The 23,264-nt window shown below is 40.7% G+C and overlaps 1 protein-coding gene across 3 annotated transcripts in view; it reads right to left on the reverse strand.

Annotated features, from left to right (window-relative positions):
* PHACTR1 (phosphatase and actin regulator 1) overlaps window positions 1-23,264 on the reverse strand; it is a 262,086-nt gene that overhangs the window by 21,758 nt on the left and 217,064 nt on the right. For all 3 annotated transcript variants that reach the window (XM_031552743.1, XM_010708344.3, XM_010708348.3), the window contains one exon: window positions 22,594-22,750. In XM_031552743.1, the coding sequence (XP_031408603.1) occupies window positions 22,594-22,750 (157 nt within the window). The remainder of the gene's footprint in view (window positions 1-22,593; window positions 22,751-23,264) is intronic.

The following is a 23,264-nucleotide window of genomic DNA, read 5'->3' on the forward strand; positions in this document are numbered from 1 at the left end:
GGACAGGCAGCATTTTCACTGATGGATGCTACTGCTTGGAGCCTGCACAGTCAACTCAAAACTCAGAATGGGAAGTTCCTGCTTAATGCGACAATGTGCAATACAAAGAAATACTGGCTGTACACCTCCCCAGGCAACAACAAAAACTTAAGAGTGCAGAGCAGGCTAAGCACAGTGATGCTTAGCCTGCTCTGCAGTGTAGTCATGCCCAGAGAGCTCTCAGGACAGTGGCCATCTATCTGCAGAGATGACAGCCCTTCTGTCTGGTAACACCTCTGAAGCAAGGCACTCCTGACTGCCTAGGCTGTCCCCTGACTAAGAGTCATGGGTTTTATCGCCGCAGTCTCTTGCAGTGCTGTGCACGAGTTCAGAGAAAGACCTGGTTAATGTCATTCAATGTATGGTGCTGGATTGGCAGTTTTTAGATGTGTAAAATTCCTCTTTGTCTCTTTTCAGAGAGCAAGAACACGTAAGAGCTTACAACGGAGTCATCCGTAAGTATAAGAACCGGATCCAGAACATGGCTTGCTGGAAAATGACACCTCATTTACTTGCCAGGCTTGTTAACTCCATGAGTTTGCAGATACAAGAGGCAGAATCCAGCAGCTCTCCAGTGCTTGAATGGTGACATCTGGCAGGCATGACCCTTGAGCTGCAAACAGGTCACAGGTGGTCACAACAGGGCATGCAGAAGTATAGAGAGGTGCCCACAACACCACCAACATATTCTGGAGCTCATCCATGCTCACAATCTGTTCCTACGGTACAAATCACCACGACATCAAGTGACTTCTGAGTGCAGGGGGTTATATCTTCTGGAGTAACTCTTAAATTAATTCTCTAGAAGCAAATCTTTTTACTTAAGTGCATCTGGGTTCATACCACCCTAGAGATTGCTCTAACAGAGGAGCTGGGCACATGAGAAGGAAGCTGCTGCAAAGAACTACTTGTCGCATAGCTCTTTAGTTGGCATAAATGAGCACAACTGAAGCCAGCAGAGCTGCGCTGATTTAAATCAGCTATATAATTCAACATGAGGAAAATTCAATGGCAGTAAAGAGTCTTACTATTGCTTAATTTAGCATGCCTTTCTCAATAATAGTGCTGATAGCAAAGCAATATTGATGAAGGATAACTTACCAGGGGCTCTTTGTAATTCCATGACAAATGCAGAAAATTGGAAGATGAAAATGGATGTGAGGAAAAGCTTTTATTTGCTTGTGACAGTTAACTGTTAGCAAAGGGCAAGAAAAAAAATGACCTCCTTTCCTTATGCCACTGCACAATGAGCAAAAAATATCTGTAAGCTCAGCAGCTCACCTTCTCTGAACTGTCAACCCAGATACTGTCAGGCAGACTTAAGAGTCTACAGAAAACTATCTTTCTCCTAACAGGATTTATAAAATGGGATTAACACAGTTTTATCCATCAGTGAATAAGCTGAAGGGATATTAAATAGAAAATCTCTACCCAAAGAGGAAAACCTAAGACTTATACACCATTACGATTTCTGTACTAGACTCCATTAAGATGTTGGCTAATTTGTAGGATACATTATCTCCTCCTCTAAGCTCTCCTCCTCGTGTGACAAGTCTTTTGGTATCAGTCATGGTAACACTCTTTATAACTGTTTTTCTTGAGAAATTAAGGCAATAAAGCCATAAGGAGCATTTGCCACGACTCAGTTACCATGTAATGACTACTCCTCACTTCCCCATTGATTCTAAGCATTCAGCCTCTTGGAGACTGTAGTGCTCCTGCAGCTAAAAAGAGGCCTGTGATAAGAGTAGTCTACAGGGGGCAGAGACTCCTGGTCACCCCCAGAAGAAGCACCACTGAGAGAGTCTCAGTGAGAACTATTTAGGAAATTTTGGTAGGATGTGCTTGCTTGCAGCAAAAAACAAAAACAAAAGTTTAAATCTTAGTTGGAGATTTAAGTACTTCCTGATGCTGCCTTTGCATCTCAGTTTGTTCCTTGGGCTGCACCACCTGGTGCAGGATAGACAGAGCAGTCCCATGCTCTGAAGGAGAGAGGTAGCACTTGGGCTTAGCACCTCCTCTGAGTGCACTGCAGGAAATACCAAGTGGTCCAGCACATGAAACAACAGAATGACAGCTCCTATAGCATGTTTGCAGACATGCATCTAGAAGGGCTCTGCAAGAAAATAACATTTTCAACAAAAAATGCTTCAGATTTTAATTTAGGTTTTCAGCAGCCTCCTTCTGCTCCTCAAATCTTGCTTATTCCAGACTTTGCTTTGTGTTGAGAAGCACAATCAGTATAAGCTTTAAATCTCTACCTAGTCTACATTGCTGTGAAGACTTTAAGGAAAACTTATCAGTACTTTTTCTGCTTACTCCAGCATCTGAATAGTGGAAAATAAAACCAAGTGGGCACTTTGTCTAAACCTTTTTTCCATTCTTTAGCCCTTGTGAATCATTCTAGACTCATTGCTCAATGTATTCTGTTTAAGCTGACTGAGGAATTGATTTATTTTGGTTTTGTTTACTCTTGGGAAGTTACAAGCTCCTCACAAAACAATAGGCTGTCCACATTAGATCAGATTAGGTCTCCTGGGGAAAGAGAATCATGTTCAAAATGGAGATTTCAACAATTCACTGGGCCTACATTAAGCTAAAATCTTGTCTACCATATACAGAACACATTTCCATAAAATACCTAAATAAAGCAGGATCATCTTGCTCTGTGAACTCTGCATGTTATGAAATTAAAGGAATGACTAGATAGTCCTATAACTCTGAACAGAGACAGGGTTATACACCTAATAATGACGCATCCAAGTCAACAATCTTTTATAAGATGAAACTCCTTTTATAAGAGGAGTTTCCAGAGAATCTTCCTTTACAAAAGAGGCTGTGGTATCACAATGCACAGACCTGCTTTTCACCAAGGAATTATCAGTTTCTTATTGTTTTCTCAAGATAAAGCCACGCATTTGCAAAAACTCAGACTTCAGCTCCTTTTTCAGTAATACTAACTGCAAAAAGCCTACTGATATCTTGAACACTGCAAGAGCACACAAGATAGTCACTCAACTTGAGCTCTAAAATGGAGCTTCCTCTGTTTCATTATCATATTGTTTCATTATCATCAGACCTTTTAACCAAATGCTAGCTGTTCACATAAAATACCACCATAAAAGTTTAATTTTGAAAAAGGGCATGGTGGAATTAGAAGTTGTACCATATGAGCTTTGTAGCATTAGCTCTCAAATCTCTTATCCCTAACCCCAACAGCAAAACGCTCAACAACTGTAGTAGGAAACAAAGAACAATCTTTTTTTAGAAGAGAGGACTTACTATGTATCTAATTCAAGAATGTATTTTTGGAACAGTAAAAATTGGATATTTTTGACTACTAAAAATGCAGAAGGCTAAAGAAAAAAACATTCAAAAGTGGTAGTGATTGTCCTCCTGAGAAGCTTTGAGAAAAGACATCTGCTTCTAAAAAAGTAGTAATACTCAACTGAAAGCTGATTTCACAAAGTGTAATTCACAGTTCAAGGTCAATCCATTAATGACTTGAATGAATAAAATGGCACTGTGAAAATCAGTCTGATTTGAACAGACGTGTTTGCTATCTACAGGCATGATTGTGGCTACTTACTTTTAGAATCTTTTCTCTCTATAGTTACGTGGTTTTATGTCTGTGAACAAACATAACAAGTTTTTAAAGATGTATTTTTTAAAGGAAAAATTTGGAGGCTAAATCTTAGAAACATTATTTTCCTTACTCCTCGTAAGACATCAAATTTAATATTCTTTTTCTCCAAAGATCAGTGTTTGGAGGCTTCTCCTACTACCTCCTGGCACTTAATTTCTCAGTTTTGAGGTGTAGCCTTTGTACTTGGAATCTGTAGAATACCAGATCCCATTTGTAAAAGTGTCCTCCATTTTCTGTAGCTGAAGATCTAGGACTATCTTAAGGACCAAACAACAGACCTGACAGAATCCCAGATACCTTCACTCTGTCAACCAAACAAGTTGGTTGGTGTTTTTAGAAACTTAGATTGAATAAATGTGGAGTCTCCCTCTTGTTTCCTTGACTGCTTATTCCCATAAAAGTTACTCTTGAAAGTACACTCATCTCCAAGGAAAAGTTTAGGTAACAAAGTCCACTTCCACCTTCACAGATCCCTCTGCCCTGGCTCCTGATGTTCAGGGAAGCTCATTCAAGCAAGGCTTGATACAGGAATAAAGCAGTTATTCTTGTACAATGTGTAGTAGCCTAGAGATGTGGGTAGGAAGCAATTTTTTTAGGCAGGAAGATCTGTGGGTTCAGTGAAGAGAACTGTGCAGGGAAGCTGAGATGAGTATGGGAGCACAGCTTTATTTCTCAAAACTCTAAAATCCACTGATCTTTTCCTCCTCTGACAGTTCTTCTTTGAGATATCTACAGCTGTCACAGGCTTACATTTTGCCTGAGAAGTAGTTGCTGGCTCCAAGGAAGTGCTAAGAACTGGGGCACATAACAGAAGAACCATCTCTTTTACACATTTGATTTAGCTAGCATGAAAGTAAGACCTCCTGATGAGCCTTTGTGTACTACCACGTTGATGTGGTGATACATACGGAACAACATGATGATGTATCTTCATAACCTGTGCATTAGTAGACAGATATCTTACACTTCTGGCACTGTAAGCATGTAACTTACTTAATTAGAAAAGCAAAAGCAACCTATCTTCTAATTTATATAGCCACTTGCACAACTGCAATCTTAAAAACACCAAGTCAGAATGAGCTAAAACAGGTAAGCAACCAAAATTGCTTGATAGTCCAAATGATCTGTGAATTTGATGATGAAATTAAATTCAAAATACAAAAAGATGTTGATTCTAATGAAGCAAACTTGCATGGAAAGTTTTTTCCAATTTGCTGATGGCAGGCCCAACACTTTTAAACTTGAAAAAGTTTCCTCTGTTATTGCAGCAACAATTGACCACTCAAAAATGGAAACAAACAGAAGACTTAGGTATTGTGTTGTTTTGTTAAAGACCACTTTACCAGCATTAGCATGAAGAAGGGCAAGTAAACACTAATGCACAAGTCAAATTCATCTCCAAATACTTTGAGTATGGGAATGCAAAAAAAAATCAACTTACTTTCTGAGAAAAGAATCACAATCTAAAACACTCGGTGACTCGGAAAATCTACCATACACAAATTCTAAAGAAACACTTTCATAACAGAAGTTGGCAGTACCAATAATGCAGAACCATAACAATTCCGTTTCTGGGAGAAAGGATGCATAGGAAATAGCATGGCATCCATGCTTTGGCTTGTTATTGAAGTGGAAAATTCCTCGAACAATTTTGAGAGCTTTAAGAGTGATTAACTATATTGTGTCAGTGACATTTCAGTCTCCCAGACTATATAAAAGGCAGGCTAGCTTATAAAGAGCAGTGAATTATTGCAAAAAGTTCAATTGGAGATCGAGAATTAGGCCTGGGTCAAACATTTATGACAAACAGTAAAATTGCCAAAAATTGAATTCCAGCAGGTCAGAAACTATGTACAAGATGAGGTCAAACTTGGTGAACAGTTTCGGCTGAGGAAACAGTTTACTAGACACTACTTAAAAGAGCTTAAGAAAGCATTAAAAATACACTGGATAAAATATTTGGTACTGGCCTGAAATTGTATTTTTCATTTTGTAATAAAAATTTAACTCCTCACTGTGCTATTTTTATTGTTTTCTCTCCCATACTTGTTACTTATTTTGTTCCAGCTGAGTACCAAATGTGAAAAACTCCTTATTCAGCCAACTACAGTAGACAAAACTCTTCTTGCAGTAACTGTGACAGCATTTACAAGCACAGATTTACTGAAGCAGCTTACAAGGCTGGCTCTTCCCAGCAGCAGCATTGCCAGCTGCAGTGCAGATGTCTGGGTCATTCCTGTCCATTTAACAGTCACATCTACATCTGGGCTACCTGCTGATTAGACTGAATCTTTGCATGTATTTTACAACATTGATTCTTTTGTATCTGCCTCACTGTTTGCAAATTCAGTTCTTATCTTTCCAGGTAACTACATGTTTCATCACCCTACCCAGAGATTTTCCTATCCTCTAAATTCCCACCTTGTTCAAGGACACAACCCATCCTCTTCCAGATGGAATATATTTAACACCTTAACTACCAGGGTCTACTTCTGCCCCTATGCACTGGCAAAACCCAGAAATATATATGTGTATATTTAAATGGCAGCATCTCCTGAAACATCAGTGAAAACAAACTGCACCCAAGGCAGAAGATACCAAGAATGGCTGGTTTAAAAAAAAAAAAAGAGACATTGTTCACCTGTCTACCCTTTAAAAACACACACTTTAGGAAACTGCATGGCTGTGATTTTGACAAGGTATCAGACACTATCTAATCAGACTTATATCACCATCTTTACATTTAAATCTGGCCTAAAAGCATGATGACAAGACATTTTTTTTCTTGGGAGAAGTCTTGTTCCATCTGCATTTTATTCTCTTGCAATTACTGAGATGCGTATAATTACCCTGAGGCTAAATTTGGACCACAAAGTGATAATCCTTTTTTGTTGCTTCATAAGTATTTCCACAGAAAAACAAATGGAATGTTATAAAGAAGCTTATTACACTGAATAAGGAATTAGCAGCAGGAATCAATAATCTCCAAAGTAACACAGATCCTCTTTCCAGGCAGATACACTTTACTTCAAAACAAACGGAATCAAACACAGGAACCAAAACATTTCCAGGGGGATGCATGTGATATGCTGAATAGGCTGCAGTCTTTCTTCTTTTTATGCACAGTGCTTTTACATTTTTCCCCTGAAGTTTCAAGGGATTGGTTCAATGCCCACTGAAGTTTCTCCAGTGTCAGTTTTCCAACTAAGATCAGGTGTGTGTACACATATTACCCAGCTTCCTGAGACACTCTATCAAAGTAAAAAACTGCTTCACTATCACATTATAGCTGCTGAGGGGAGAGCAGTAGCCTTCTTTCTTCCTTTTTTTCTTTTTTTTTTCTTTTCTGTTTAATTAGAACAAAGTTGAAGAAACAACCAGTTACCTCTTCTTGATATAACATGGGAGAGAAGCTCATTCCTGTCTTAAATAAGCCATTGTTTTTTTGAGCTCCTTACTGATCCAAATAACTTATTCAGCCAGCATTCAGGCAGAAGGGCTAAAGAGGGTTATTATTTAGAGTGCTTTGTATGTCAGTTAAGCAAAGTATGCCTGTTTGTGGCTGCTGACAGGTCCATAGGAGAGGCCTAGATTTCTCTGCAGGGCACACTCAGATGACTAGAGATGCCAGAACTGATAAAATTCTGTCCTAGGCATCCAGTGCACTGTTTTTGTGTCACTGTCTTGTTTCCTGCATCCCCAGCTGAAGGCAAGGAGAGGGGGCTGAGTAGAACTGGCACAGTTACCCAGATAAAATCCCTTCTGAACGTGTACTGATACACAAAATGTTGGTAAAACTGGAGACTGCACTTACTGCTGTAAAAGGCTGCAGATTGGTATTAAAACGCACTGCCCAGGATGGTCTGTGCAAACAGACACAGTGTCTGCTTCCTAGTTTTGCTTGACTTCATCATTAAAATGCGCAGTCTCTCGTGCATTGGCATTGAGCTCAGCCCCTTCTTCCAGCCTCTGTGGGCCAAGGCCATGCGGACTTGCTTTCTGCTTTACAAGCATACTAAATTCACATCTGTACCTTATAGTTTATTGGGTGTTAAGCCCACTTTCATGACTGGAGGTTATCTTGTGCTAATAACAACTTTGCTCCTGCTTGGCAACAGTGGTGCTCTGCATAGCCCAGCTAATGAACACCAGCTGCTAAGAAAGGAGGGAAAAATGTCTCACAACTACTACAGTGTCAGATTGGTTTGAACAGTGTTAGTGGCAAAATGTGTATCAAATACATTTCTCCGTCCTACTTCCTATTAGATATATTAGAACATTACTTTATTCTGCACTATTGGAGATCTTTGCTGTTCTAAAGTTAACAGACAGCAGCACTGCAGGCTGCCTGGGACATTTCTGAGAGCAACAATCTCCTTTTCCCAAACAGAGATAGAGCAATAAATTGCTGTTTGTGATCTCTGGAACAGAAAGTTTGGAAGCAGATTACCTTTTTGTTTCAAAATTCTGCTTTGGATAGTCAGAAAAGCTAAAAAAAAAAAAAGAAAATCTGTAAAATATACAAAGAATTTGAAAATGGGAATTTGCAATGGCAGGAAAGGACTGAGAGTATGGGGAAATGCAGGGCTGAGGGAAATGTTTGTTAGAAGTTGAGCATCTGGAGTCGATTTCCATGCAAACACAATGTGTCTGTGAGATGTTCTTGTTCAGAAACTGAGTTCTGGTCATTTTTTCCACACAGCAAAGCATGAGGACTTTGGACTTCAGAGCTAACCCAATACTCTCTTGTAACTGAAGTGAGCTGGAGACTTTTACTGTCTGCATGTGATAGTAAGACATTTGTCAGAGCTTGTGACCTGGCTAAATTGTCTGTGTTGGCACAGCCATGGTGGAATAACCTAAAGCAGAATAAAACATTGTAAGGAATTGTACTGGAATAGTTTCATGAGACATACAGTAACCTTAGAGTGGGGGAGAGGGCAGAGACTAAGAATTTGGGAAGGTCTGAGACAGAATTTGACTGCACTGCCACAGGCAGATGAAAATCAGCCAACAATCCTGTACACTTCAAAAGGCTAAGATGTTGCCAACACTCTGAAGACTTGTGCAGCTTTTTCTGATGCCTTACACTATCATGTGATCACTGAATGGTTAGGGTTAAAGGCCCTGTTCATGCAGGACCGCCCAGAACATGTTGCCTGAGACCAAGATCAGATGGCTTATTAATAACTTTGAGGGAGAAGACTGCACAATCAGCTCTAGAAACTTTTGCCACTATACAGTTTCCATCACAATAAAAAAGAGTTTCTTGATGTTCAGATAAAATCTTCTGTGTTTTGATTGGTGACTGTTGCCTCTTTTCCTGGCACTGGGCACCACTGAGAAGAGTCTTCGCTCCATCCTCTTTGCATTCTCAGGGATTTATACACGATAAGGACTCTTCTTCTCCAAGACTAACAGCACCTCCTCTTTCTCAAATGTGAAATGTTCCCCTGCACAATCATTTAGTGGCCCTTTTTTAGAATCCATCCAGGAGCTCCCTGTCTCTGTTTTACTGGAGCGCCCAGATCTGGGCACAGTAGTACAGCTGTGGTCTCAGGAGGAGAGGGCAAGGATCACCTCATCAACCTGCTAGAAACACTCCTCCTAACACTTACTCCTAACTATACTGTTATCCTCCAGCAAGGACGTGTTGCTGGCTCACCTTCAATTTGTTGTTCACCATGACCACCAGGTACTTCCCTGTCAGGCTGCTCTCTGGCTACGTGTTCGCCAGCATGCAGTGGCTGTTCCTCCCTAGGTACACTACTTGGCACTTCTTGTTGAACTTTATGTAGCTCCTGTCAGCCCATTTCTCCAGCTTGTCCAGTGCCCTCTGGATGACAGCATGAACCTATGCAGTAGCTGTCACTCCTCCCAGTTTTGTGCAGCAGACAAACTTGCCAAGGCCAGTCAATTCATCATAAAAGTTTATCAAGTTGGTCAAGCACAACTTCTCCACAGTGATTCCATGCTGACTGCTCTTGATGACATCCTGGTCTTCCATGTGCCTGGAAATGATTTCCAGGATTAGTGATTCCATCGCTTTCCTGGAAAATGAGGTGAGGTTGACAGGCCTGTAGTTCTCTGGGTCCTCCTAGAGATAGGAGGTATGTTTACTTCCAGTCTTTGGGAACTTCTCTTGGTCACCCTGCTTGTTTAAAAGATGATTGAGAATAGCCTTGCAATACCATCAGCCAGCTTCCAGCACTTGTAAGTGGACCCTTTTAGGGCTTAAACATGTCCAGTTTGCTTAAGTATTCCCTGAACTGACTTCTTCCACTAGCATACATTTTCCTTGCTCCAGATTTTCCACTTGTGTCTCAGACCTGGGACTCCTGAAGGCAAGCTTTGCTAGTAAAGACAGGAGGAGAAGGCATTAAGCACCTCATCCTTTTCCATGACCTGTGTCATTAGGTCTCCTGCCTCATTAAACAGTGGTCCCACATTTTCCCTAGCCTTCTCTTTGTAGACTATGGCATGAATTTTGACATTATTTGAACAAATTTAACGTATCTTTTGACATCTTCAAACAAATTTAATTCCATTTCGGCTTTAACTTTCCTAAATTCATCCCTGCATGATTGGACAGTGCCTCCACCTTCTGTATGCTTCTGCTTTGTGTTTGAATTTGGCCAGGAGCTCCTCATTTATCCATGCAGGCTTCCTGGCATTTTTGCCATTCCTGAGCTTTGAGGAAGCGATCCTTGAATATTAAGCAGGTTTCTTGGACCCTTCCTTCTCTTAAAAGTTCTAACGCTGGCCTTAATTCTTAAAACATGAAATGTCAAGTTACAAAGAAACAGAACTCGGAGAAAGGCAAGATACAATGAAAGGCAGGTGGTACAACCAAATTTGAGGCAGTCAGCTTTGCAGCAATGAGTGAGGAAGCTGAGACAAGAGAGCTGGCATGACTCTCATTCCTCCACTGATGACTTGCATTTCCTCATTGCTCTCTTTACATCTGCTCTAGAATCCTTTAGACAGAGGTCAGGTACTCCACAGTGCCTTGAACTGGAGGGTGGAGGTGGATATACTAGCACTACTAAACTTTGAGGAGAAATAAGACAGAATAAATACTTAGAACAGAAGAATTAGTCAAGGGAAAGGGGAATAAAAGTACCCCCTGAAAATGTGCCACACATGGTAGATTTTGGAGGCAAAAATCAGACATTTTCACTGCTGCAGAGCATCCTTTCAGCTGTCATATTACATTAGAAAACATGATGGGGCCCTGAATGCAATAGAATTAGTGCAGTGTAAAATACTGGCAGCTGTTCTTATCTGCAGTAGTATATTAGACTATTCACTGGTCTACAAGAGAAGATGAAATTGATGGTGGAGTATTATAAACTACAATATTTATCTCAGAATATATGACTACCTGAAAGAGAAAAGGGTTAAGGGAGACAGCAAAGGGTCAGGAACAGGAAAGGGAGGGATTTTCTGGGATGGTTTAGCCCCTGGGACATCAGGCACCTGTTTGTCTAAGAGGAGAAAAGGAGGTTTTTGGAGCAGCTGGAGAATGTCTTGGGGAGAGCATTCAAGAAGGAACTGAACTTTCAGCCTTGAGAGTGATGTGCAGATGAGATAAGTTGAACCTAGCTGTAAGCCTGACTCCAAACAAAATGACTCCTGCCTGGCAGGCTGTCTCCTTTTACAGCCAAAACCTGGATATGAGGATGGGGAATTCCTTACACTGGAACAAAGAATGCTTTAGGAAAGGCAGAGATCACAATTCAGGTGATCCCATTTCCCAGAACAGCCAAATAGTCCAAATGCTCATTGCTTACACTGCTTTGGGCTTAGCTGGAGGTGGACCAGCCGATTGGGCCATGAAAAAACTTTCATGGCAGATGGCCCAGAACCTTTCCCTGCAGCTTCTGCAAAGACCTCCTGAAGACAGCATTTACTTGAAGTTTGCATCACCTGGGATGCTCCCCAACAAGGTCCAGGTGCAACTAAACTGCCATCTGCCAACCCACCAGACGACAAGGGTTCCTAAACATGCTGCCTCTGCCTCCCCACTGGTAGCATCATCACCTGGCCCTGTGCACATGAAGAAGAGAGACTTGTTTGAGTGGTGTTCCCTGCTGAAGGAATGGTCTGGCATCTTTGCAGCCTCTGCTGTTTGAGATCAGGGTCTGCTGCTTGCACGGCTTGCTTTTATATCAAAGACAGTTGATTACAGGGAGGAAAGATGATTTCTGTCTTGATTACTGCAACAAAACGAATTGTGAAGACCTTTCCAGAGCACCAAAGAACTTGTATACTCTGCAGGATAAATCGTCCAGCCTTGCATTACAGATGCTTGCTCATTTAGCAAATACAATATATTAAATGCTTATTTTATTAATTACTCATTAGCCATCAGTGTTCTGCCTTCTGAATTCAGGGATGTCAGTGAAGAACCATGTGGCTGAATTTACCATGGTGCTAAAATATGCTTTTGCTGTAGTTTGCTGGTTTTGCAAATTATTCATCAGAAGGGTGAACAATGAATATTAAAGATAGCATACTTAGAGATACATCGATGTGTTCTACTGAAATTGAGAACACTTCCTCTTCTTTAATGTTATTAACATAAACAGTAATTTTACATGATCGAGTCTGAGGCTAAAGAATTTACTTTAATCCCCACATATGGTCTGCAAAGTGGCTTTGAATTCCACTGCACTGAAATATGAGCATAATTCTGCACTTACCTTTAGAAGACCAGTTGGAGATTTCCTGCATGTATGCAAAAAGTTTCTTCATTTCCAAGTGATCCTTATGTTAAGACTATATATTAGGGAAAGCATGCAAAGTTCAAACTTTGCACCAGGTGTGCATGATAAACTAATTAATTAATTAATTTTCTTGACATTGGTCCATTTGTCCAAAAGACATTTAATCTCATATAAAACACACATATATATATAACATTAAATTCTATTAACAACACGGTCAGTTGTTCCAACTTATTTCTATTTACTCACATACAAAAAGCCGAGTATGGAATCCCCATGTTTCTGCATGTAGACATGACCATGCATCCAGCAGTTCAGCTTGTGCTCACAGTAATAACCACAGTACACATACATAAGCACATGTATATTTAAAAGCTTGTAAAAGCTTTTAAAAGATGTTTAAAAAAGCTTTTAAAAGATTGGAGTCCAGATGAAAAATTGGTTTTATGTGCCTAGCTCCTTAAAGTGGGTTACCAATGTTAATCTCCTGCACATGTATTGTCAAATAGGATATAACAAGGGGAGAAATACAAACAGTAACTCCAGAATCTGGGTATGGTTTCCTGCGTCCTCCCGTTGTCTTCCCAGTACAGGAAAGACATTGGCATCAGGCTCTCAGGACTGGGGAGAGGCCAGGGAACCCCACATCCCAGGACAGACAGAAAGAAATGCTTTTGATCAACGTTAAGGAGAGAGGGGTCTGAGTTTTCTTAGCTGCTGTAGCTGCTTACTGGGCACATGGAAGAGGACAAAGCCTGGCTTTTCTCACAGGTGCTTGGTGGTGGAAGGCACCAGGCCCACATCTGCACTGCATGTGCAACTCCCAGCTAGGCCGTCCCATTTTTGTTAGCATTAAACAGCAAAAGAAAAAAAAAAAATCTTTCTAAAGCCAGAACATAACATCTTGAAATTACTTCCTAGTTTGGTTCAATTTTTATTAATATTTGTCATACTTTCAGTCAAGAGAGCACTGTGTGGACTCTACATGGCCTTTTGTTTACTGGAGAAATAAAAGATGATTTCTATTACTGACATAAGCTATTTCCTTGTTACTGCCACAAGCTTTCATTATATTATATACACACTATATATCACCATGAATAATTTTGCCTGGCAGGGAAATGTGGCTTCCTCTGAGGTAAAGGCTGACAGTGATTTGACAACTAAAAGTGACACTACAATCAATTCAGGACAGGAAATGAAGGATACCACACCCCATTGAATTTGCAAAGGAAACAAAGGTAGACTAAATATATTTGTTGTCAGAATAAGTTAGATTTTGAATACAGACTGTAGGAAGAATTAGGGGGCTGAAGTGGATGGAAAGTCTGAAGAGGAAATTGTAACTCCATAATGCATTCTGGTTTAGATTCTGCAGAGAAAAGATGGGAGAAACAGCTGCTGTGATGAAAAAACAGTGACTTGTACTGCTTCTATGAGAGCAGGGAATAGGAGTAGTGAGAGATCCCAGGAATAACAAATACCTTCCCGGACTGGCAACAACTCTGACCGAAATGATAATTCTGATGCTGAACAAATACTGTCCATTTTTCCCCAGTGGCCACCTGGGTGCCTCTGGGGAGACCTTGCATTCCAATGCTGCTTCCTGCTGCTTGTTGCCTACCATTAAGAGATTTCTCTTCTCAGCATGTCTTCTCCTCTATGGTAACATAAATTGTGTCTGCACATTTGGTGCCCCACCTTCTAATGTGAAGAGACACATCTGCCCAAGGAGAGACTACAACCAGCCAGACTGAATCCAGTCTGCAGAACTTTTATAGATAGAAGGCCCTGGCTGAGCAAAACTGGTGGTGACAGGGATTCATCTCATCCTGAGTTGGAGCTGCAACAAAGGAGAGGTCACACTGCCGAGGCCCATCAAGATCATGGGTCAAGGACACCGTTCATCCCATAGGCAAGGGAGCATGTAAGGGTGATGTGTTTTGTGGTGACAGCATCACCTTTTCCTCTCCAGATTGCTCCACTGACCTTTTGCCATAGCAAATCATAATCATAAATTACTCAGATGAAGCAAATTCCTATTGTTTATGGTTTGAACTCATACACCAAAACAACAGTAATAGAATCATTTGTGATGTTAGACTTGTGTTTTTCCATGATGGATGCTACCTATGAAAACTGCTGATAGATAGAGACAAGTCTGAAACATATTCAGAAATGAGGATCTTTGTTTTACTGAGACAGAATTAGATGTCTAAAAAGATCCTGATACCTTGGTGCTTTTTTTTTTGAAAGCACACCAAACTTGCTATCAATGAGAGTTTGTCAACTAGTAGATTTTTTCCAAAGTTCATAGGTACATATGTACATTTGGAGACTTCAGAATACCTTAAACATACTTATGTACATGTGTGTATGTATCTTTCAGTCTCTTAGGTTAGAAAGACTGTAGAAGACACAGCCCTTCCAGAGCATTTTAACTACAAGGCCACTTTTCCTTTCAGAGCAACACAGCTCACCAGGATAACAATAATAGAAAACAGGGCTGACAAGGGTGTTGAGAGTTTATCTCATCCATAGCCCTACATAGGACTGATATCCGTTCAGCTGTATTTACTCCAGGTGTTAAGCGCAAATGTGTAATGGTAACTCATTTTAAATTCGTTGCCCATACATAATCACCTGTTTTTGCTGCCTTCGTCTGGTGCTAAGGCCAATTTAGATACCTTCTTGGTTCGGCTTCCTCACAAAGTTTAATAGAAGGGTACATAACCACCATTTTCCCTGGCTACCAATGCAGCTAAAACCCAGGCTCAGGCCTCTGCAGCTTTTTCCAGTCACTCCCATTCACGCATCTAGTGCTGTCGATCCTCCCCTCTAATCCAGGATTCAGATGAGCTTGTTTACCACAATCCCATTTTCCATGTGATTTATCCCCAGCACCTGATGTATGAAGAGGCAAGCAACATACAACACACGCTGCAGTTCGAGGTTAGGGATGAGCTCTTGCTTTAGGCACTTGTTTTTCTCTCATTAGTGAAAGCTAACAATAAATGTGAGAATTGTAGACGTCAGAGGTAATTAGGAAGAAATTATTTCATGTTACCCAACAAAAGGAGGCCTGTGAATAAAGCTTAATCCTACTGTCTGTCCACTCTTTCTATCCCTAAATGACTCTGAGTTGAAGAGGAAACAAAATGCTCTCCACAGCGCTGGATGAACAGCGGTTAGGAGATTCAGCCCTAACAGGGGCCATTTCGTTTCCATCAGCTGGCTGAAAAAAGCCTCCCCTCAATGGGACTGCAACACAGTCTAAATAATTAATTGCTTGAAAGAGCCGAGTCTCTTCACCACAGAATATTTTGATAAATAAAAAGATCTCTTTGGATTATTCATTCCCCTCAGGGTTCTGAAAGAACTGTTGTGCATTTCCAGAGGCCAGGTACCTTACAGTCCAGCATCCAAGGGAGACGTGACTGTGGTGCTACGGAGTGGCCTGTGCCCTGCCATGGCCGTGTACCACTGCCAGTCTCAGCATTTCCTCCACATGGCAACACACTGCTCTCAAAGCTCAGATCTATTTTTTTTTTGTCTGAAACATCTGTTGATGTGAGAAACGAGAATCAGGAGGCAAACTTAGAGCAGCCATGCCAGCACACCCCCAGCATGGGAGGAGAGTCCTGCTCTGCCTGCTGACACCTGACACAGCATATGGACGGGACAGCACTGGACTGTCTTCCATGAGCATTATGTTTAAGATGGAAAGAAATTTTGAAGACAAGTAAAGAAAATGATCCAACTACCTTTGCAGATCAGCTCTTCCTTTAACATTGGTAATATCTCTGTCAGCTTCACTGTGACTCTGAAGAAGATATCCTGTACTCATATTGCCTAAATTTTCTACTTTTCTGTATGGTTCTTCTGTTTACAAACATTCCGCAATGCTCTTTTTCCTGCACACTCACCCTCATGCAGAGAGACACAAAGATAACTGACAGCTGATGTGAGCAAGTGCAAAAACCTCACAGCAGCCACATGACACTTAAAATCGATGGCAATTTTTTATGTGTGTGGCAATTCACCAAGTCCATTTCGTCTCAGGATTTGTTTCTAGGCAGTGTTTTTCAGCACACCTGGGGAAGACATAGTATTGATTGGGGAGTGTGGAGATTAAATTACTTTTCTGATCAAGATGGTAGGCAACCATCATCTGTCAAACTTGCCACTCCATAACAAAGATGTATGACTTTTCACACTACATTTTTAAGTCACAGACATCTTCCAACTATTACCAAAGCATCAATGGGACAATATACACATCTGGCAGGTATGTCTATATTTCATATGTACATATTTACAGCCAGATGCATAAAGAGACAGTCTCTCTGATCTATCTTCCTACTTCCTATTCTTCGTCTTGTGATACTTGCAATATGTTATTTATATTGCTTCAGATCAATATTTTCCACTTGCTGTTGTAGGGATAGCATCCCATCATGTATTAAAGAGTGCATAAATCTAAGGCTCTACAATAAACAGCGCAGTGCACTACTGTATATCTGTCAGCGTGGCTTGCCACTGACTCACTGCCTTAAAGCCAAAAAAACATACACAGTAACACACTCACAGGGCTCAGGAATTGGATGTCCATCAATCAAAGTCATAGAAGAGGCAAAAGGTAATGTCAGGAAACTTCAAGAAGATACTTTCTTATTTATTTGTTTCTAAATTAATTATTTTTGTTAATGTGCAGAAGGCTGCATCCCTACTCCATCTCTCTTTGCTTTCACAGTCGATATGGTTAAATATGACTCCAACAACTGACAGCTCTTGGCAGTAGCACAGCACAGAATGCAAAATCTTACTGGATTGCCTGAGGCATCTGCTGATGATCAGCAGCAGTCTCCTGACACACTCTGTTCACCTGGGTAGCCTTTAATCTTCCCTGCTTGTGACTTGCAGTCAACCTGTCCTGCACCCTAAGGTGGGCAGGAGTATATATGATGAGATAGACATGACACTGATGAGATAAAGACTGTATCGAGAAACAACAAGGTCCCTTAACACCGATTCTTACTGTTAGGCAAAGTCAAGCATAATATTATATATTATCAGATCTTTTGTATAATTGTTTGACCTTATTCCAGGAGGTTTGAAAAGCCATGAGGGAAGCAATTCAGTGAGAGCAGATAAGAACAATGCCATGCATTCTTCAAAAGCAGTGGACCAAAATCTCAGTTTCAAGACTCTTGTATCTAACTGCTGATGAGCCTTTTTGCTACAGTTTTAGACAGTCTCTCTTATAGGATGAATGACAGATTGCCCCTAGTCTAAAGACACATGTCTCAAGGTATGGCAGAGGTGTTGTGAAAGACATGCAAAGAAACAAGGTCTTACCAGATCAAGGGAACACAGAGTCCTCAGAAAAGTCTGGAGCAGTGTATAACTATAAAGAAATATACAGACACATTTTCTCTAAAGGGCTTTTGTGCTTACTAAATAATACATCGACAGAAGAAGCTTGTGTGATCTCTTAAAATCACCACTATGATTTCTTGGGAAAAGAGAAATGCAGGGACTGGCACTGGAACACTTGTCTTGGTGGAAGGGGATAGTCACACAATCTCTGGAGACATGCAGCACTGCTGTACACTGCCTATCAGTGCTGGACCTCCTCCTTGCCAGAGGCTCCTGACAGGCCATGTCTTTGTCACTGTACCAAGAGTCCCTCCAAGATCAGTTCCAGTTCCTATCTGTATCCTGATTTTGCGATCATAGCCCAGAAATACATCAGTCCTCTCACTGATTTCCACTGAAAGCAAAGTTCAGTTCCTCCATCCTGCTCTAACCTGAATGACTGGGGAACCGGTGCTTCTCTGAATGTTAGACAGCCAGAACAACAGTCAGAAGGCAGAAATTGGACTTCTCCCTCTCCTTGCTAATATTCAGGGCCTTGTTTTACCTTCTATTTTTCTTTCTAGCTTATGGCCACTTATATGCACTTCTTGTGTAGCTTGTGAAGATATGCAAGCACCAGAGGGATGAAATGGAGGAGGAGACTGGGAGAACCTCAGCAGGCAGAGCAAAAAGAAAACTATACCCACTTAAAGATTTATTTGTGCAGATGGTCTGCATTTCAGAATAGAAGTTAATGGAACTATAAGGGTTTTTAACAGCCAAGAACATGGTCTCTAGCATTCGCTTCCTATCCCCAAGTCATGTGGTTCTGCAACTTAATTCACTATTTTTGCTTCTGGATGCATAGTTAAGTGTCACATTTTGGAGGAATCCATTCTGGTTTGTTTAGAAGAGAAGGTCTTCTAATTAGTTGCTGCAGTTGCTGACTGCCAGAAAACAGTCTATGGTACAGGTATGTTTTGCAGTAAGATCAATTTTTGCTTGAGCCTGCCTTTTCTAAGCCTTGAAACAGGATATAAATCAGTGAAACAATACATTAACATAAATCATAGAATCACAGAATTGTAGGGGTTGGAAGGGACCTTTAGAGACCATCAAGACCAACTCCCTGCTAAAGCAGGTTCCCTACAGTAGGTCACACAGTTAGGTGTCCAGATGGGTCTTGAATATCTCCAGAGAAAGACTCTACAACCTCTCTGGGCAGCCTGTCCCAGTGCTCTGTCACTCTGACAGTAAACATCTTCTTCCTTGTGTTAGTACAGAACTGCCTGTGTTACAGTTTCTGTCCGTTGCCTCTTGTTCTATTGCTGCACACCTCTGCACCCCGTCAACTTGTCTCTTGCACTTTACATACTTATAAACAGTTATGAGATCTCTTCTCAGCCTTCTCTTCTACGGACTGAAGAGTGCCAGGTCTCCCAGCCTTTCCTCCTATGGGAGATGCTCCAGGCCACTGATCATCTTTGTCAGCCTCTGCTGGACTCTTTCTAGGAGATCCCTGTCCTTTTTGAACAGGGGAACCAGAACTGGACACGGTACTCCAGAGGCTCATCAGGACAGAGTAGAAGAGGAGGATTACCTCCCTTGATCTGCTAACCACGCTCTTCAATGCACCCCAGGATACCATTGGCCTTCATGGCCACAAGGGCACACTGCTGGCTCATGGCCAACCTGTTATCCATCAGGACACCCAGGTCCTTCTCTGCAGAGCTGCTCTCCAGGAGGTCAGCCTCTAACTTGTACTGATGTATGTGGTTATCCCTCCCCGGGAGCCTACACTTGCTCTTGTTGAATTTCATCAGTGGACTCTGCCCAGCTCTTCAGTCTGTCCAGGTCTTGCTGAATGGCAGCACAGACTTCTGGTGTGTCAGTTACTCCTCCCAGCTTTGTATCATCAGCATCCAGGTCACTGAACAAGACTGGATCCAGCACTGCTCCCTGGAGAACACCACTAGTTACAGACCTCTAACTAGACATTGAACCACAAGTGAAATGTTAGCCTAGTAGGCCACAACAGTCCAAATTTGTCTCATGACTAAACTAATACTCAGATGTGTAGTGGGCCATATTCTGCTGCAAGATGCAGCCTCTGCAGCCTCATCCTTGCAACTGGCCCAATATTAGCCAGGACACTATTTTGCTAACTTGGGAAACAGCTACGTGGTTAAGCCAGCTTGGGAGTCTCTCTACCAGCTGGCAGATGCAATAGTAAAATCATAAATTTTTTCTGCAGCCACTGCTACTTTCTGCTACTTTTAAATAAGATACGATCAAAAAGCTCTGAGTCAAGTTGGTTCTTGGTGCAACTCTAACAAGGCTGGACAATAGTTGGGGTGATTTTGGTCCAATGCAGTATGCCAGTGGTCAATCTCTCAATATGCCAGTCTATAAGCTTCTTTTAAAATAACATTCTCTTTATAGTACTAAATCTTGATTTACCAAATGGTACAGCTAATGAGCTCTTCTAAACTAAATACTGTGAGGATTATGCATAAATACTGAAGTACCCTAATCAGCCTCTTGCTGAAAATTATTTGATCCATTACAGACAACAATAACTATTTGCTGAAGTTTTTATTTTGCATTTTTTACTTCTGTAAGTAGCATATGTAATTTCATTGGCTGGTTATTTTAAACCATAGAGGACCATTGGTAGAATAGCACAAATCCCTCTGAAATCCAAAATTGCCATCTGCAATTATATTCTGCATCTCACATCTTCTCTAAGGACTATAAATGCTTCACCACTTTAATTTTGCTTGGCATTTGCATTACTGTGGGACAATTACTAAGCAATGGCAAAAGACAGATGGAGTAATGAAGTCTGGATGTAAAGAAATATTGTCCAAATTTAAATATTCCCTCTATTTCAATCTAATATTTGTCAGCCTGTATACACTGATACATCACATTTAGATAAAGGCACTGTTAAGATATGTACCCTTCTTTTAGATGCTGAGACATCTGTGTTTTTTTGCATATTAGAGAAAAGTGGTTTTCTCCTTTTATTTCTTGATTATTCAAAAAGTTGAGATACTGAATGGTAAACACTTGTCATTAAAAGGTCAGAGTGAAAAGTATATTTTTCCAGATAAGGCTACTGGAATTCTACCAATTTCAGTGATATTACACAGGTAACAAATAAGAATGAACCAGCAATAGCTCAGCTATTTTTTTGTTTGTATATACACAATTTTAATTATTGGAAGCATATGTGATTACTTCTAAGTCATGCTACAAGACAAACTCAAGCACTATACCGCAAACTCTGAATAAGCACAGATAATAGTACAAATGCACTTGGGGAAAAAACAATGACATTGTGAGAATTGGGTGGCTTACACAGGAAGGGTTCTGGGTATTGCCAAAATAAGCTTCCCTGTGTTAAAAAGACACATGCTGAAGAAACATACTTCATGTTGAAAAAAGCATGCTTTGAAGAGATAAAAGATAAAATATTTATAATAAAAAATCACCTGGAGCACAGTGAGCTACAGTCAACATTTGCAAGTTACACTATTTACCTTCATTAGACAGAGCAGTAAAACTTTTAAGAAACACAAATAATCTAGGCAAATGGGCAGCACAGAAGAAATGCCATTTAATGTCATTATAGGGTCAAGTGATACAGATCAAGATTCACTTAAGATAAAAATTTCAAGTCCTCACTCACCCCAAAGGGTTCAAAATTAATTATGTAAGACCAAGACTGGGACCTTGTTATCCTGCATTGATCTTTTGGACCATCAGCTTCACATCCATTTAACAAGGTATTAAGCTGAACAAAAACTGGATTGAACAATTTTGGTGCCCATCAACAGTGCAGCACCATCTTTGGTCACCACTGTTGTAGCTCTTCACAAAAACACCGAAGAGTTAGACAGGTTTTGGAGAAAGCTAAGTGAGATTCAGCACAAAGAAAGACTTTCAGAGATGGACTGGAACAATGCGGTTAGTTTATTCCAAAGAATGGATAAACGAGTCCTGCATCCCTGCAATAAAAACAATACTTCTCTACCCCATTAAAAGAAAAAGAAAAAAGAAAAAAAGCCAATAGAAAACTGGCTGTCCTCCTTGTGAATTTCTTGGTTAAACCAGAAGGCAACCAATAGCACTCACTGGCTCTACATACAACCGAGCTGATCAACCGAGTGTTAGATCAACTGCAGAAATTATGGCTGGAGCACAGGAAGTTCATAGACATTCCTACCTGAGCTTGCTTTACTAATCCTTGATGGAATTTTTCATTAATGGGTACCCCTCTATGTTCCATACAATACAGAAAAACAGAACAGCTGGTGAATAAATGCTGTTATAAAGAAGAAAGAGTGTACGAAAGCAAATCTGTTCAAGCCTGACACAACAAAAAATACTGAAGAATGAAAGTATTTTGGAAGAGAAGACTTGCCTTCTCAATGGAGACTCAGTCAGCTGAGAAAGTTATGCCTCTGTCCCTTGATCAAAATAATAGATTATCAAATGGCACCTATAGCTACAATCCAAAATGTTATCAAAGCTGAACTAACCCCAGCAGTGCACTGAAAACAACCAAACCCACGTAGTTCATGCACGTACTTATATAACCAAAGATCCTGTACTATACACCTGGAAAATGAAATCTCTGTATGGAATGTTACAGTAAAGCAGCTTTAATTCTTACAGCCTTTTTCTTTTTTCCCATGGCTTTTCCTCTTGCATATTGTGAACAAACAGATCTCAGATTTTTGCAGAATATAGAAAAAAGGTGTGTCCCACCACATATTTCCAAAAGCAAGAGCTACAAAAAAATTAATCTCCTACCTTGTTAACTTTGTCCCAATCTGCTGCCTAAGTTCGAGTCTCTCCTCATCAGTCTGCATAGGGAGGATGTTCTTTTCCTCCAACTCTCGCTTGGAAGGCCTGTTGCTGAGTTTGATTGCTAAAGAGTCCTTTCTGCAGACCTTCATTGCCAGGGAACCTGTGGGAGAGAGGAGAGGCTCTGCCAAAAGAGCTGTCATCATTTCATTCCAGCATACAACAGGCAAGGAAGTGGCAGGCAAGGGAGGGTGCTACATTCTTATTTACACTGTATGGACTGTGGGAAAAGGGGCATCAATTAACATCTGGTTCTCAGTTAGCCTCAATTCATGCCATAATACAGAAAGGATGAATTTTGTAGTTACACAGGAAAACGAATATTGCTCCGCAGAGGGGAACAGAGAATAAAGGCTTGTTTCATAATTTCTAGAAGCATCTGTAGTGTTCTGGAATTCATAATGGAATGAATAATTAAACCTCTGAGAGGGCAGCAGAGCTACAGCGTGTGGAAAGAGAGAGGCAACTCTCTCTCGCAGTGTAACACCAAGACATCCAAGTTAGCATGAAAAAAAAATCAAGTCTATGAGAAGTGGAATAGACCTTTAAGTACATTAGCTGATTCTGCTTCTCAGGCACTCACAGTGGCAAAGACAGGGTGAAAATCAGTGGTCTTC

Source organism: Meleagris gallopavo, chromosome 3 (assembly GCF_000146605.3).
Source record: "Meleagris gallopavo isolate NT-WF06-2002-E0010 breed Aviagen turkey brand Nicholas breeding stock chromosome 3, Turkey_5.1, whole genome shotgun sequence".
Taxonomy (NCBI): Eukaryota; Metazoa; Chordata; class Aves; order Galliformes; family Phasianidae; genus Meleagris; species Meleagris gallopavo.